At 42.7% G+C, this 17194-nt stretch overlaps 2 protein-coding genes across 2 annotated transcripts in view; both read right to left on the minus strand.

Moving 5' to 3' along the window:
* Positions 1-13636, minus strand: part of LOC114090187 (zinc finger protein 627-like) — a 44804-nt gene extending 31168 nt beyond the window's left edge. The window contains exon 1 of the mRNA XM_071601587.1: positions 13412-13636. Within this exon, the coding sequence (XP_071457688.1) occupies positions 13412-13414 (3 nt within the window). The 5' untranslated portion in view covers positions 13415-13636. The remainder of the gene's footprint in view (positions 1-13411) is intronic.
* Positions 681-3721, minus strand: LOC114090169 (zinc finger protein 709-like). Its single transcript, XM_071605305.1, has 2 exons — positions 3642-3721; positions 681-2714 (listed from the first exon to the last, which is right to left on the minus strand). Exons 1-2 carry the CDS (start codon positions 3719-3721, stop codon positions 1244-1246), a joined length of 1551 nt encoding a protein of 516 aa, XP_071461406.1. The 3' UTR covers positions 681-1243.
* Positions 13637-17194: the final 3558 nt, after the last annotated feature.

Consider the following 17194-nt stretch of genomic DNA (forward strand, 5'->3'; position numbering starts at 1 on the left):
TGAAAAAACACATATAGAATGTTGTTGGAACATGGGGACTGGGGCTGTGGCTCAGTGGCAGAGTGCCCGCCTCGCACATGTGAGGCACTGGGTTCAATCCTCAGCACAACATAGTAATAAATAAATAAAACAGAATTTTTTTTAAAAAAGGACCTACTGAGGTTATTTAAAAAAAAAAAAAAGAATATTGTTTGAACAAACTATACATCAAAGTAAAAAATATAAAATCCATGTAAAAACTGTAAATTGTCCCCAAGAATGATGTGTGTGTGTGTGTGTGTGTGTGAGAGAGAGAGAGAGAGAGAGAAACAAACATGAGTAAAAGGGTAAACCTGTCAAAAGAAGCCAGTAGGAAAATGCCGACTCACAAAAACACATTTTTTAGTGTACCATTAACCACAAGTATTTTAAAAACTACATAGAAATCAAGCTTCCTGGCATATCCGAACTGTGCTTCAATTTGCCTGTGGATCCAACATGGCCAAAATGAAAGGAAAAATACTCATCACTTGATTTAATTGAAAAGGGCACTACCTGGGAAACTCAACACACTGTGTCTAAACAAAACTTGCAGAGGTATGTGACTATGAGTTTTATTTTCAAGAGTAAAAATCAGAAATACATAGTGTGGAAATCTCCTTTCAGAATGAGTCATTGATGAACCCGGTACATTTAGACTTTCAGCACATTTCCTTCAGGTAGTATATTTGTCACAGCATTTTAAACAATTTTAACTGGCATGCAGCTTTTCATATTAATGACATTTATAGGATCCCACTACATGAGGAAGATGTTCAAACTCTTTGTTACAACTGACAAATTCCTTCTATTTTTCCCATTCACAGTTTTTTGATCCAGTGTTGGACAAAAGGTTTCTGCACTCGTCTTCTATCCCAGGTTTCTCTTCGTGCTGTGTTCACTCCTAGGTGTACAATGAACCAAGATGACCTCAGGCGTTCCCACAGGCTTTCCATCCATCCATCCAGGTCTTGTCTCTGCATTCTCACATTTGCTAGAGACTTCATGTGACGATGAAGTCTTCCCACATTCTTTATTCAGGGTCACTCTCCAGTTTGACTTCTTTCCTGTACAAGGATGTGACTGCACTGAGGGAAGGTTTTCACACATCCGTTGCCTACATGCCTGAGTTCTCTGATGTCTGAGAACATGACTGGATCGACTGAAGGCTTTTCCACAATACTTACATACATAGGACTTCTTTCCACTTTGAGAGGGCTTCTCTCTACTGACTTATTTCGTGTATTTTACGGGAACTGAAATAACTAAAGGCTTTCCCACACTGCTTACATGCACAGGGTTTCTCCCGAGTGTGAGTTCTTTTATGACTGTGAAAGGTACTGGATTCGCTGAAGGCTCTCCCACATTGCTCACATACATAAGGCTTCTCTCCGGTGTGAGTTCTTTCGTGTATTTGAAGGGAAATGGAATGACTAAAAGTTCTCCCACATTGCTTACATACATAGGGGTTCTCTCCAGTGTGAGTTTTTTCATGTTTATGAATGTAACTGGAAGAACTAAAGGCCTTTCCACAATGCTTACACACGTAAGCTTTCCTTTCAATGTGAGTTTTTTCATGTCTTCTGAAGGAGCAGGGATCATAAAAGACTTTCTCACATTGCTTACATACATAGTGTTTGACCCTGCTGTGTGATCTTTCATGTCTTTTAAAGTAATATGAAGAATGAAAGCCTTTTCCACACTGCTGACATGTATAGGGTTTGTCTGTGTTGTGTATTCTTTCATGCCTGTGGAGGGAACTGGGAAAAGTGAGGGCTCTCCCACATTGCTTACAGACATAGGCCTTCTCTCCAGAGTGAATTTTTTCATGTTTTTCAATGTGGCTGGAAGAAATGAAGGCTTTTCCACATTGCTTACATACATAGGGTTTCTCTCCAGTGTGAGTTGCTTCATGTTTTCTGAAGGACCTGGGATCACAGTAGGCTTTCCCACATTGTTTACATATATAAGGTTTCTCTCCACTGTGGGTTCTTTCGTGTATTTTGACGTAACAGGAAGAACTGAATCCCCTTCCACAATACTTACATATATAGGGTTTGTCCCTAGTGTGAGTTCTTTCATGTCTTTGAAGGGAATTGAGAAACGTAAAGGCTCTCCCACAGTGTTTACATACAGAGGGTTTCTCTCCAGTGTGGGTTCTCTCGTGCATTTGAATGTAACCAGAATTACTGAAGGCTTTCCCACATTGCTTGCATACACAGGCTTTCCTTTCAGTGTGAGTTGCTTCATGTTTTCTGAAGGCGCTGGCATTATGGTAGGCTTTCCCACATTGCTCACATTCGCAGGGTTTCTCTCCAGGGTGAGTTCTTTCATGTAATGGAAGGGAACTGGGACGACTGAAGTCTTGCCCAAGTTGCTTACATTCATGGTGCTTCTTCCCAGTGTGAATCCTTTCCCTCTTCTGAAAGCACTGGGGATACCTGGAGGCTTCTGGATATTCCTTATCTTTATATGAATTCTCTCTGTGTTCCTGACATGCATGTGCTTTGTATCCAGTGTGAGCTGGCAGGGGCACATTTAGGGGGGAATCACCCATGACCACTTCTCCACACACAGAGCTTTCACTTGGTTTGACTCTCGGAGGTGTTTTCTTGTTCACAACAGAATGTAGAATCGGGCTGAAGTGGTCACCACACCAACTGTCACCTTTATAGAGTCTCTGTACTACTTGCCCACTACAAAAAAATGAGAAGCACATCACTAAGAGTTTATTAATAATATCCCGGAAGTTTTATGTTCTGTAACAATTGTTGACCATGAATGGACTGAATACACTAGAGGATGGCTTGAGTACAGCGGTTATCAAAACAGTGATATGGATATTTGGTTCCTTACTAATGCTTCAAAGTATTTTGCTAACACTGAATATCTATAGCACATTTAAATACAGTTAAGTATTCCTTATGCAAAACGCTTGGGACCCAATGTGTTTTGGATTTTGTAATATTTGCATATGCATAATAAGATATCAAGATGGGTCCCAATCTAAATCTAAAATTCATTTTTATTTCATTAACATTTTATACCCAAAACCTGAACATAATTTCATAAAAACATTTTTAATAATTTGTGTATGGAACACAGTCTGTGTATTAAAAACTGGGAGAGTACCACTGTGGTCTCATGTCAGTGATACAGATGTGGCCTCTATTGGAACATTTTGGATCTCAGAATTTCCAATAATGGATGCTCAATCTGTATGCATTTTTGGAGAAAAATGAGATTAAATCAATTTGAAGCTGAGCACATTTGTACCATCTGCTTGTTTTTAAAATTTTATGTTACTCTAAGATTCATGATGTACTTTGCTTTCTCTTGTGAGTGCAAATTACCTTATATTTCTCCTGGAATTTTCGTAGCAATCATCAGTGGCTTGAGTTTCCCATTGTTTTTTTAAAATGCAGACCAAAACAAGCCATTATGACTAATTACAATATTGTAGGAAAAAAAGAATAGATTCTTGCTAGATTCATGGTATAATGTGACCAGGCTGGTATATTCACCAGAATGTTCCCTTTCCACACTCCCAAATCATGGAACAGTATTGACAAGCAAGTAACAATTGGTATCTGACTGGCTACGAGAGGGAATGTCACACTTACCTATCGAGGTCAGGTTCCTGTAGTTTTCCTGCATCACATCTCTGTATAGTTTTTTCTGGGAAGGATGGAGTAAAGCCCATTCCTCCAGGGTGAAAGTGACAGCCATATCCTCAAACGTCACCGACTCCTAAAACATCCCCCATATATTTCCAGGAGGAAGGGTAAGACTCATGGCACTAGAGATCTAGACTCATTTCATAAGAATTTCACATGATATTATGTTCTCTCAATATGCCACCACTCGATTGTCACACTCGGGCACTTCCATCACCCCCAGATCTCTCACACAGCAATTATGATGGAACTAGCAGGTAAAGCAGCATCAGAACAGAACACCTGTTGTGCTACTGGGCCACTCCAATTGCTCTCTGTAGAGGTCAGCCCCTCTCACAACAAAGTACTGCTATTTAGTGTGCGTGAGACTTAACAGCAAGCGTCCTGAGACTGCCTATTCTTGGAGATACTTAAGAATAAACTTTGACCCTTGCTGGTATTTGGGAAATACTATTGGGATGGACCTCACCATCCTAATTGCAAAGAAGGTCTTGGTGTTCCAAACCAGTTGATGCCAAAAATATATAACCTGTTTAACTCCAGTTGTCCCTCTGAATGTTTGAAATGTAATAATATGTTCATCAAAAGCAGCCTACCTCATCTTCCCCCTAGTACACTGTGGATGATCAATCTAGAGATGGTCTGTAATTAACATTTATCGTCTGTTGTCACAACTTGTTACTTGGGAAATTCGGTGCATTTTTTTTTTTTTGACTACACTGAAAGAACATTTGGAAACTTGTATATATGGTTTATTATACATCAACTGGAATTAAATACTGAACAGGACTCACGAAGGACAATTCAGGATACCAACAGAAAAACATTATAGTTTTTATTGGAGAATATCAAAGGATAGTAAAACAAGTGAAAGGGTGGTGTTTAGTCAACTTTTTCGCCTCTGTGACCAAAAGACCTGACAAAAATGATTTCAAGAGGAGGAAAAGTTTATTTGGGGCTCATGGTTTCCGAGGTCTGTCTGAGAGGACCAGCTCCACTGCTCTGTGCCTGGGTGAGCAGACATTCATGCTACAAGGTGTGGCAGAGGTGAGCAGCTCAGGACATGGCAAAAAGGAAGCAGAGCGGGCTCTGCTCTCCAGGGACACTGTGAGCACTAAAGGCATGCCCCCTTTGTGACCTCCCTCCTCCAGCACACCCTGTCTGCCTAGATCACCACCCAGCACCTCCACTCAGTGGGTCAGCGCACTGATCAGGTTAAGGCTCTCATAAACCCATCGTTTCACCTCTGAACTTTCTTGAATTGTCTCACATGTGAGGTTTGTTGGGGGGACCCTTCATATCTAAACCATAACAGATGAGTTCAAAGTCTACCAGATATGGTGGTGGACGTCTGTGATTCCGGCTAACTTGGGCAGCTGAGGTAGGAAGATCCAAAGTTCAAGGACAGCCTGATCGATTTAGAATGAATCTGTCCCAAAATAAAAAGGGGTGGGAATGTGGGCTGGGGTTGTGGCTCAGTGGTAGAGCGCTTGCCAATACTCGCGAGGCACTGGGTTTGATCCTCAGCACCACAACAAAAAATAATAATAAATAATTAAATGTACTATGTCTATCCACGACAAAAAAAAAAAAAAAAGTTTTTTTTAAAGGAGTGGGAGGGCTGAGGTTGTGGCTCAGCAGTAGAGTGCTCACCTCGCACGGGCAAGACCCTGGGTTCAATTCTCAGCACCACATAAAAAATAAATAAGTGAAACAAAGGTACTGTGTCCAACTACAACTAAAAAAAAATAGATCTTTAAAAAAAGGGGATGGGAATGTAGTTCAGTGGTAGAGCACTGCTGGGTTCAACCCCGTGTACTCTCCCCCACAAAAAATTCACTGTTATCAAGTTGGCACCTCCCACACATATATCTATAAAATTGTATAATGCCCCAAAATACACCTTTTCATAGACAGTTAAAAACTGGTTTACCAAATCTGGTAGGCATGATAAATGTTTAAAATCTCTGGAACAAAAAGTGGATGACTTGACTACATACACAAAAGACCTTGAACCCACACTATCCACAACACTATGTTATTAACACAAAAATTAACAAATAGATCATGGGAAAGGAAATCAGTACTGAAGGGGCCCACACATACACAGAAAATTGATTAATGATAGAGCATATCTCAGTGGTGGAGTGCAAATCTAGCATGCATAGGCCCTGGGTTCAATCCCCAGCACCACAAAAACAAACAAACAAACAAAAGGCGTTAGTATACAGAGTAAAACTGAATGAATGCATGCATGAGAACAGCCCAAAGCATATTTAGGTTAAAATACCATATATGAAAAGATCCAGCCGGGCACAGTGGCCCCCGCCTGTAAATACCAAGTGACCTCCCAGCAACTCAGGAGGCTGAGGCAGGAGGATCTCAAGTTCAAAGCCAGCCTCAGCAATGGCAAGGCACTCATCAACTCAGTGAGACCCTGTCTCTAAATAAGATACAAAAAGGGCTGGGGATGTGACTTAGTGGTTGAGTGCCTCAGGGTTCAATCCCCATACTACTAAAGGAAAAGAAAAAAAGCAGCCTGTGTTTTTGTATTTCATCACGGGTGAATGTTTACATACACATACGTCAGCTTTTCTATAGTTCTTTTCCTATGAATTACCTATTAATATTCTTTGCTCATTTTTTCCACTGCACTGACATTTTAATACATTCACAGGTTTTATATTGATTATGACAAACTTTGTTTATATGTTGCAAATGAAAAAAATGTTAGCAGATACTATATTGTATACACTTCCCATGAAGTTGCAAGTGAGTCTATAAAAGGATCCAAGGAGTCCTTCATTAAAGAACCCAATATGATAAAATTGGATATATTTAAAGTGTGCAACTGTGAAATAATCCCACATATGTACCACCTCAAATAGTTACCTTCTTGTTATGTGAGTAAAACACTAAAAACCACTGTCTTAGATAATGTGAACCCAGTGATCCACTGGGGCAAACCTAAAAGAGAAATGCTCGCTGAAAATGCATGCAATTAAGGAAAATTAGCCAATGGGTTAAGACAGTGTGGACATCTCCAGGGCAGGTCAGGGATGAGTTGGATGGGGACACTTGGAGACTCAAGTGAGTGCCCAAGTTATAATCTTGATGAAGAGTCTCAGGATGTTTATATTGCTGGGGATGTGGCTCAAGCGGTAGCCTGGCATGCCCGGGGCGCTGGGTTCGATCCTCAGCACCACATAAAAATAAAATAAAGATGTTGTGTCCACCAAAAACTAAAAAATAAATATTAAAGAATTCTCTCTCTCTCTCTAAAAAAAAATTGTTCTAATTAGTTAGTTTATATTATTAATATTTTTAAGAATGGAGATGTTCTGCCCTTTTCTCTTTTTTTAAATTTTTTATTTATTTATTTTTTATTTTTGGCGGACACAACATCTTTGTTTATATGTGGTGCTGAGGATCGAACCCAGGCCACACGCATGCCAGGCGAGCGCGCTACCGCTTGAGCCACATCCCCAGCCCCATAGTTAATATTATTTTTATCACCAAATCTTACCACAGACTTTATATTTCATTTGGGAACATACTTTGTGGGGGTGAAAATTTTAAATAAAGAATTAAATAAGGGAGAGGACATGCTAATTTCTGTGGTTTCACACGTGGTGTGAGACCCCAATTCCCAGATGGGGCAGCAATGAACAGATCAGCACAGGTCACAACAGCAGAGGTACCAACCCAAGGTGGCATCTGGAGAGCAGGTTAGCAAGTCATAGCAAGAACTGGCTTAGTCACCTTCAGAGCTGTGGCTCTGATGCTGACCCTGATGTGGATGTGACACACAGGTGATCACTCCCAAGACTGAGGGCTCGGGGAGGGCAGCCAGGCCTCTGGAACAGGAAGCAAGTATCTTGAGAGAGCAGGAAAATGAGCCGGCCTGGGGGCTCCTCTATGGAGGTGGACAGGGAGCTGAGGTGAGAATTCACACCCACTCAACTGAGTTGAGAGTAGTTGTAAATGGATTTTGTTAACACTGGGAAAACACTGAACATTTCCAAAACAAGCATCCTTGATCTTCTTATAGAAGACAGAGGCAGAATTATATCAACCATGCAACTAAACGAAAGGCAGAAAAAGTTGCTTAAAAGAAAAACCCAATATTAACTAAAAAAGAAGTTGCGAATATGGTACTTATTAATCCAAGTATATCAATGACAATTGGGAATGTGTTTTCCTGTACCTGTCTTAAATGACAGACTAGCAGAACAGACTGGAAAACAAGACCAAATCTGTGTTCTTCTTTTTTTTTTAACTGGCTCTTTTTTTTTTAATATTTATTTTTTAGTTTTCGGTGGACACAACATCTTTGTGTGTATGTGGTGCTGAGGATCGAACCCGGGCCACACGCATGCCAGGCAAGCGCGCTACTGCTTGAGCCACATCCCCAGCCCCAAATCTGTGCTCTTCTATCAGAAAACTTTTCCTGTATAAAAACATGGTAATGGGGTGGCTTAAGGAGACATTGTTCAAAGGAGTTAAAATTTCAGTTGGATAGGAAGAAATAAATTCAAGACACCTATTACACAAAATGGTGACTGCAGTTAATTGTTAGACCAGGATGCAAGAAAAGACCACTGACTCCAATCAAAATCAAATTAAAGCAAGCTTATTATTTCGTCCGGCCGGACTGCCTCTCCCACCCAAAACCGTGGGAACAAGACAGCAGCCGCAGCAGCTTTCCTGCAGCCCAACTTCATAGCCCAGAAAGTTACACAAAGGGGGTTACAGATAACAAAACTCTGAGGAGCATCACACTAATTGTAGTTTACATTTTTGCTGGCCCCGACATCAGAATTTATGAAGGTCATTAGAGCCTCAGAGAGGGTCATTATCTGGCCAGGGAAGGCCAAGATTGATGAGGCGTCACTAAAATTTCAGAGAGGGCTGCTATCTGGTCAGAGAGCCAGGCATGGGTGAGTTCAAGGCACGGGCAGGCATTCCAAGCAGGTTCAGAATTTGCAGTAATTTATAGTAAAACCGAAATTATCTTTTCCTGGCTTTGTGGAGATGGCTCCCAATTTTAAGAGAAAATCAGGCTGGGTCTATCAAATTATATCATTGCGCTCTGGGAAGTCACTAAGGAATTAGATTTTATGTGATCTCACCACAAAAAGATGATAGGTATGAGATAGTGTATATATTCACCATGCAATGTATATGTATTTCCAAAAAGCATTTTTGTATGAAATATATTTACTTTTATATGTCAATAAAATGTGAATTAAAATAAGACAAAGACACAAGTAGATTTAGCTGAACCTCAAAGGAAATAATAAGGGATTAATTAACGATAAAGCAGTTGGTTCTTCAAGAACACATAAATTCTTTACAAGGTATTCTCCTAAACACAGCAACAAACCACATGGGCAAAAACAGAGAACTGAAAGGAAGATCACAGATCCAAAATTACATCTGCAGACTTCAAAACACCTCCATCAATAATTGACAGATCAAGAAAGCAAAAATGTAGCCAGGCATGAAGGTACACGTCTGTAATCCCAGCAACTTGGGAGACTGAGGCAGGAGGATCACAGGTTTGAGAAAAGCCTTAGTATCTTAATGAGGTCCTCAGCAATTTAGGGAGACCTTGTCTCAAAAAAATTAAAAGGGCTGGGGATGTAGCTCAGTGGTAAAGCAGCTCTTTATTCAATCCCTGGTACCAAAAATAAATAAATAAATAAATAAAATAAAAATAAAAAGTTTAGTAATGACACAGTTGAAATCAACAGCATCATCCATCAAGTGGAGACATTTGAGATTGCAGCATACTTCATTCAACAACTACAGAGTACACATCTTCTCAAGATCCTGAGGAATATTCACCAATAAAGACCATGTTTTGTACTACAAAACACACGTTAACCAATCATATAGGTTATGTCCTTGCATCACAATGGATTTCAAGTAGAACTTGATGACAGAAACACAGATGGAAAACTTGGGGGCCAGGTGAAGTGGCACTCGCCTGTAATGTCAGAGGCTTGGAAGACAGACAGGAAAAATCACAAGATCAAGGCCAGCCTCAGCAACTTACTGAGGCCCTAAGCAACTCAGTGAGACCCTGTGTCTAAATAAAATTTTAAAAAGGCTTGGGATGTGACGCAGTGGTTAAGCACCCCAGGATTCAACCATCCCTGGTACCAAAACAAAACAAAATAAAACCTGAGAGGAATTAGAGATGAAATCTCTCTCTCTCTCTCTCTCTCTCTCTCTCACACACACACACACACACACACACACACACACACATGCGTGTGTGTGTGTGTGTGTGTGTGTGAGATGACTGGGATCTGACCCAGGACCAAGCTCATGTTGGGCTAGTGTTCTGCCACTGAGCCATGTCCCATCCTTAAATCACTAATGTGTCCTTTTAACTAACATGTGTCCATGGGAAGTCTCAACAAAATTTAAGTATTTCATCTAAAATGAAAATTAACAAACTCTGTAAATATAGAAAACCCCAAAGAATTAGAGGGGGAAAAAAAAGGAAAGAAAAGAAGAGTATTTCCTGGAATTAAAAAGGGCTTACAGCAAGTTTGTATGATAGTAGATTAATATAGAAAACTCACCATTTGGCTATAGATCAACTATAAACAACTGGATTGGAAAATAAAATCTCAATGCCATTATACTGGGGGAGGAGGCAGAGAAGGCCATCTACAAGTAATTCAATGCCAAAGTTAATGAGCAGGAAGCAAAATACAATCATACGTGATGCATCCACATAAGCATTCCAAGCATTGGCAGAGCACACAAATCCATGAAAGGTCAAATGATAAATTCATGTACTAACACAATCTCCAACTAAATTTTAACTTATCCAGTCTACAAATTAACAGTTTTTATCCCATTCTGCAAAAAATAAATGATGATGCATTAGTATTTGGGGACAAAATAAAAATAACATTATTAACAACGTCAAAAATAAATAAATAGATAAGTCTGAACCAACCCAAGGCCCACAGAAGAGCAGGGGAATAACTGAGTGAACTGGCTGAATGGCCACCTTACCAACCCTGTGTGCAAACCGTGAAGGCAAAGCTACGGCCCCCACACATGCATAAAGTAATAGTATGTTAGTGGCAAGATTAACTCATTCATAAACAAAAGAGGCAAACCAAGCAAAACTCTGCCTAATGATAAGAGATGGTAAAGCTATAAGGAACGATCAAAAAATCCATCCTTGGGGCTGGGGATGTGGCTCAAGTGGTAGCGCGCTCCCCTAGCATGCGAGAGGCACTGGGTTCAATTCTCAGCACCACATAAAAATAAATAAATAAATAAAATAAAGATATTGTGTCCAACTAAAAAAAAAAAACAACTTAAAAAAAAAATCTATCCTATGGTTACCTCTGGTGCATGGCTTGCTGAGATCAGGGAGACATATCAGGAGCCATCATGGCCTATTTATTCCCTTGCGTGCTGATTCAATGGGCCTTTATGATCTTATTTGAACTTAATATAAACACATAATTTATTTCAAGACTTCTTGCTTCTTCAGACCTCATCATTTCACCCATTCAGGTCCCAACCCAGAAAATCACCACCTTCCATTCGAATGATGAAATAAAATTCTGAAATGCTTAAGTCAACTGGTATTTTTCAGAAACAACACTCCATACAGGAAACAAAAGGGAAGCCACTCAACGAAGTGCCCTGGCCCCACTCTTGCTGTGCTCAGGCAGCCCTGCGTGGCTCCCTCCCGCTGAAAGTTCAGACCTGCGGTGTCTTTTGCTGACAGTTCTTCTGACACCAAGTGTGGTGTCTGCGGATCACCAAACAATTCTGCAACACCAACTGGGTGTCCCACAAATTAATTCTGACACCATTATCCCCACCGCAGATGACAGGACAAAGTATGTGATTGCGTTCGCTGTGTTTGTGGTGCGCATGCGTGTGAATAAACTAGTACCCTGCATCACCTCATTAGCATAAACTGAGACACTGTCTGGAAGTTTCTTATGATAAACAACCAAAGACACAAATTGCTCAGAAAATTTCAAGGGTTTTACAATCTCTGTGCCTTACACTTTGGACAAAGACTAAATTTTATTATACTACACATCCCCATACAGTGTCACACACCCAGTGTCTTTTTCTCAGACTTCTTCTCACAGACCTTCTACCTTCTCAAATGGCATATTAAACTCTGACCAGACCAAGTCTGTGTGTGCAAAAACAAAAGGCTGAAGAGGTTGCTTCTACACAAGCAATATAATCCTGGTAGATAAAGGTTTTTGACTTGGACCCCAACAATTTCTATTTTGGACAAGCAGCCTAGTTCACACTAACACCCTTCCCATTACACTTAGAGGGTGCCCCCCACCCTTAACCACAGACAAGGGCAGACAGACACTTTCCAAATTCCCACTTTTTGCCTTAAAAATGATTGAACTGATCAGCAGAAACAAAACACTTATTAAGTAAACTTCCATTATCTTTCTCTCCTTCCTCCAGGTGTGTGATCCTTGACCCACCCTCACAAAGCCTCATCCAGTACACCAACCTTCCTCTATTGTCACCTTTCAAAAAGACCCAGGCGCGGTGATGCACGCCTGTAATCCCAGCAGCTCAAGAGGCTGAGACAGGAGGATCCTGAGTTCAAAGCCAGCCTCAGCAAAAGCGAGGTGCTAACAACTCAGTGAGACCCTGTCTCTAAATAAAATACAAAACAGGGCTGGGGATGTGGCTCAGTGGTCGAGTGCCCCTGAGTTCAATTCTGGGTACCACAAAACAAAACAAAACAAAAACAAAAACAGGCAGACCTAAGGGTGATGCTCTCTGGCCTAGGATCTGACGTTGCCACCCTCCGTCCTCCCCTCCTGCCCACCTAATTTCTATTCTTTTTGCTCCTCCCTAGAAAGAAAATCCTCTTTCTGCCTAACCCTTGATGTGCTTCCAGACCTTAGAGTGGGATTTCACCAATGCAATACTTCTTTCAAATAAAGTCACACCCTTCCTTAATAAGCATTTCGGTTTTTAAAACAATGTCAAGGAACAGTCTGAGAGCCCGTCGTGGTGTGCACGCCTGTAATCTCGGGAGGCTGAGGCAGGAGGATCCAGAGTTCAAAGCCAGCCTCAGCAACTCAGCAAGACCCTGACTCTAAATAAAACATTAGAAAAGGCTGGGGATGTGGCCCAGTGGTTACCCGCCCCTGGGTGCAATCCGAGGGGAGAGGAGGGGAGGAGGGGAGGGGGTAAGGGAGTCTGAGTGCAGTAATAGTGCCGTCTCCCCTTCCACTCCAAGGCCGACCCCGTGCACCCGACCCGCTTCCGCGGCCCTGCAATGTGGGGGATACCGAGAGGCCGGGTTTACTGCCCCCTGAGAAGTGTTCGCTTCAGGGGCCAGTTCGCGGAATTGAGACGATGCTGCCCTTGAACCTGGAAGATGCCCAGGAAAACCCGGCCCCACTTGGGGAGTGGGGCGCGACCCCCCACACCCCGCTCCTCTCGCGCAGACCCCCCGTGGCCCTCCCGCCGTCGCCGCACAGGGCGGGGCACTCGGGGCCGTGGGGACACGCCGCCTCGCAGGGCCGGGTCAGGACGTCCCCGCCGCTGGCCCACAGCCCCAGGGCCCGAGAGACCAGGCCGGGCGGCGCCTGCCGCGGACTCTGCGGCAGATCAGATCGCGAGCCGCTGGGAGCCGGTGCTGCCGCCCTGATCGTGCACGCCCGGCAGGACACACTCACCATCTCTCCGCCTCCGGCGTGTCCCGGTGTCCTCCGTGGGCTACTGCAGTCGGTGGAGACCACTGAGCGATCAGGGCCGAGCCGTGCGGAGCCTCTCCCGGCTGCTGCGCGGACCAAATATGGCAGCTTCAGAAAGCCAGATCCAGGGGGTCTGGAGCGTCCACCTCCCAAGACCAGCGCTCTTCATTGGACAGTCTGTGCAGCCTGGAACTGCATCCCTGACGGTTAGAGAGGGAGGCAGGGGCTGCACCCTGAGGCCTGAGTGACAGGGGAGGCGATCCCCTACTTGGCTGGGTGGAGCCTAAATGACAGATTTCAGCTCAGCTCTTCCTAACCTAGGCAGCCCAGGGCTTGGAAATGGCCTGGACAGGAAATAATTATAAATTATTCATATATATATATTCTGCTTAAATAAGTAGAACTTGCTCCTGGCTTTCAAGAATGGGCATCTGTACTCAATGGGCTTTTCTTGAGTCTTCCTTCTGGAAATGGGGCCACAGATCTGCTCAAGAAATTCTGGACTCAGTGTCCCAGGGAAACAACCTATGATCTCAGAGAAGCAGGGGTGCCCAGGGCAGTCCTGACCCCCTGGAAGTGGATGGAGAGCCTGATGTCATTTCTTGGAATGAGGCAAATGGCCAAGGCTTTCTTCCACCATTTCTCAGCCTATCCATTTTCAGCTGAGAAAATAAAAACACATCAAAAGGAGAATACAGGTAATCAATGCGTGGAGAAAATGGAGCTATAAGCTATATGGCAGCAATATTCTACAAAGAATCAAGAAGAAAGAAAAGCAACTCTGTGTACTAACAGCCTGCTTAAACGTGGTCACCAGGAAAACCCCCATTCACAAGATTGAACTTATTCCCCGGCTGGAGGGCCAGGCTGAGTGCTGAAGGTAGCCCTGAAAGGAAAGTGACCACAACACTCAGAGCAACCAAGAGATCTTTATTGCAGCAGTAGAAAAGAGGAGAAAAGGGGGAGAGAGAGAGCAAGAGAGAGAGAGAGGGGCCCGGCAGGAGGGAGTTTTTGTAGCCCAAATCTAATGGGGTCTCTGGATCTGGCCCTTGTTGGCACGAGGGGAGTTAAGTGTTCCGCCCTGAGCGGGAGTTGAGTGTTCAGCCTTGACGCAAACAGGTGATAAAGGACCAGACAGAGGGAGGTTTGAGTGCGTGGGCCATCCTGCAGCTAACATTTGTTCAGCCTGCCCTGCAGATAACATAGTTCAGCCTGTCCTGCACCCAACAAGCCCTATGTTGGATCACTCCCTGATACTGAGGAAAGGACACCTAAGGAGTAAACTGTAGAAGCCCACCATGCATTGCTGTCCCCAAGGCTCAGTGTGGAAACTCTTTGTCCTTGAACACATTACCACAAACAGTGGGTTTAAAACAACACATCTATTATGTAACAGTTCTGCAGTTTAGAAGTCTAAAATTGCTTTGAGTTAGCTAGATCCCTGGTGCCAGCTAGCTGTGTTCCTTTTTGGAGGATCTAGGAGAGAATCTGTTTCCTTGTCTTCCTCCTCTTCTACAGGTGGCCTGCTCCATTCCAACTTAAGAGTCCATAGTGGCTTGATTCTTTCTCATGTTACCTCACTCTCCTGCTGACTCTTATTAACCGCCTTCTTCTACTTCAAGGGTCCTTATAATAGTAGGCCTGCCTGGATAATCCAAGATAATCTTCCCAACTCAAGGTCAGATAGCTAGCAAATTCAATTACATCTGCTGCCTTACTTCTTCTTTATCATGTAGCATAACATACTTAAAGATTCTGGAGATTGGAATGTAGACATCTTGGGAGGGTGGGGGTCATTATTCCCAGTGACTCTGGAGGCTGGGGCAGGAGGATTGCAAGTTCGAGGTCAGCCTCAGCAACTCAGTGAGGACTTAAGCAACTTACTGAGAACCTGTCTCAAAATAGAAAAAAATTAGTCTTTCTCTAAGTGTGACCATCAGAGATTTTCCTCATTCCTCACACACATCACCTCTGGGTGTGCCAAAACAAACACAACTTCCACAAAACATCTGTATGACAACCAGAGTCACAACCCCAGAAAGGACAGAAGCATCCAAGCCCATCTTCACATGGGTCTCCTCCTTCCCAGTGCTCTGCAGCTTCTCACCGTCAGCATTCCTACAGGGGTTTTCTCATGGATAGTTTCAAAGCCCGGAACTTTTTTGATTTACATAATATTCAAGAGTTAAAAATCTTTTCTGACATACAATGATTACCTAAGATATTGAGTACCTTGTTCAAAATATTTTTCTGTAACCTTAGTCAATCATGATTAAGCTTTTAGGTTTTTACCTCAATCACTAGGTGCTAGGGGACACAACTAGACTACATCACTCCTGACCTGTTATTCACCTCTAACTTAAAAGCATACCTATAATTATTTCATTAACCTTTAACTTTAAAGCATACTTATTATTGGTAAGCTTTCTTACTTCTAGACTAAAATCCCAGTAAAACACACTTGAAGTAGTGAAAGTCTATTATTTAAAAGCCTACTACTCTGAAGTGCCTCTAAACTCTATGCTAATTTTACATTATTCTATTTTTAATTTCCAAGGTAATTTCCTGTTTTCATATGACTTATTCAACTGCTTTCTTAAAGAACTTCCTTGATCCTTGGTCAAAGCACCAATTCTTATGTCTTTGTAATCTTTAACTAAAGGGCAGGCTTTACACTTCAAACTATTTGTCATTTATATTAACTGTTTTCCATTTTCATCATAAGTTTCTGCATAAGGCAAAGGAGGGTCTATTGGTTGGGGTAATGTATTTTTATTCGCCTCTTGTCCTCGAGGGGATACCATAAGCTACACGGTGGTCCTTGTACTGTTGGCACAGCAATTGTTTTTCTGTAGCTAGGCTGTTGTACAGGTTGTGGCTTTCGAATGGGGTTGGGGGGGCTAGTGTAAATTGTTAACCATGGGATAAATATTTCTGTTGTTTTAGCTTGAGGAATAACACCATTGTTTGTATCCTGAGAGATACTGAAATGCACTTCATGGCATATCTCAATTGCATCCTTCGTCTCATTCTGGGACTTTTCCTGCAATCTCAGGCAATACATTCGTACTATACTTTTATTATTGATTGATGTATGCCCTGTTATCCATATCATGAGGATCATAAACAAAACACTTAATATTCCTAATAGTTCCTGTTTCTAGATGGTGTGGCCCTGTCGCAGCATCCCCCACGCTGTGACTGTTAGGTGCAGGACAGGCTGAACTGTGGGAGGCCAACCTTACGGGTGACTGAGTTACACTCCCCAGCTGGGTGCTGAGACGCTCAGTTACAGAAATGGGTGTGTCTTGCTACAGCCCCATGGGTGAAGCTATGCTCACCTGTTCCTTTGTAATATAACCCCTTGCCCTGTTTAGGATAGAATCTTCCATGGAAGTGCCTTGTGTGTGTCCCCTCCTCTTACTGTGCCCTTGGGTGTGGCCTACCCAGGTGTCAGTCAACCTGCTGACAGTGGACATCATGAAGATAGACTCAGCCCCCTGAAACCTGACCCCTTGCCTCATTTGAATAGCTTCTCCTCAATAAAAGGGGTCAGCATGTGTGTATGTGTGTGTGTGTGTGTGCTCTCTCTCTCTCTCTCTTTCTGTGGACCCTTAAGGTCCTAGGAGCCGTCACAGCAACCCCAAAGAAAAAGGTATTTGTGTCTCTTGTGTGGTTATTTTGCGCAGCCCAGTTAGCCCAGTTTAACTAGAGCCTTTTAGTCGCGAGAACAGAAACCCGGCACTGAACTATATTATCTGCAGG

Source organism: Marmota flaviventris, chromosome 1 (genome assembly GCF_047511675.1).
Source record: "Marmota flaviventris isolate mMarFla1 chromosome 1, mMarFla1.hap1, whole genome shotgun sequence".
In the NCBI taxonomy this organism is placed as follows: Eukaryota; Metazoa; Chordata; class Mammalia; order Rodentia; family Sciuridae; genus Marmota; species Marmota flaviventris.

What these genes read in the sequence shown, in the direction of transcription:
- LOC114090169 (XM_071605305.1), bottom strand. Translation starts at nt 3,721, where the DNA reads ATGGGCTTTACTCCATCCTTCCCAGAAAAAACTATACAGAGATGTGAT. An exon ending in CAGGAACCTGACCTCGATAG is followed by an intron (nt 2,715 to 3,641) that starts GTAAGTGTGACA and finishes ATTTTTTTGTAG; the next exon opens with TGGGCAAGTAGTACAGAGAC.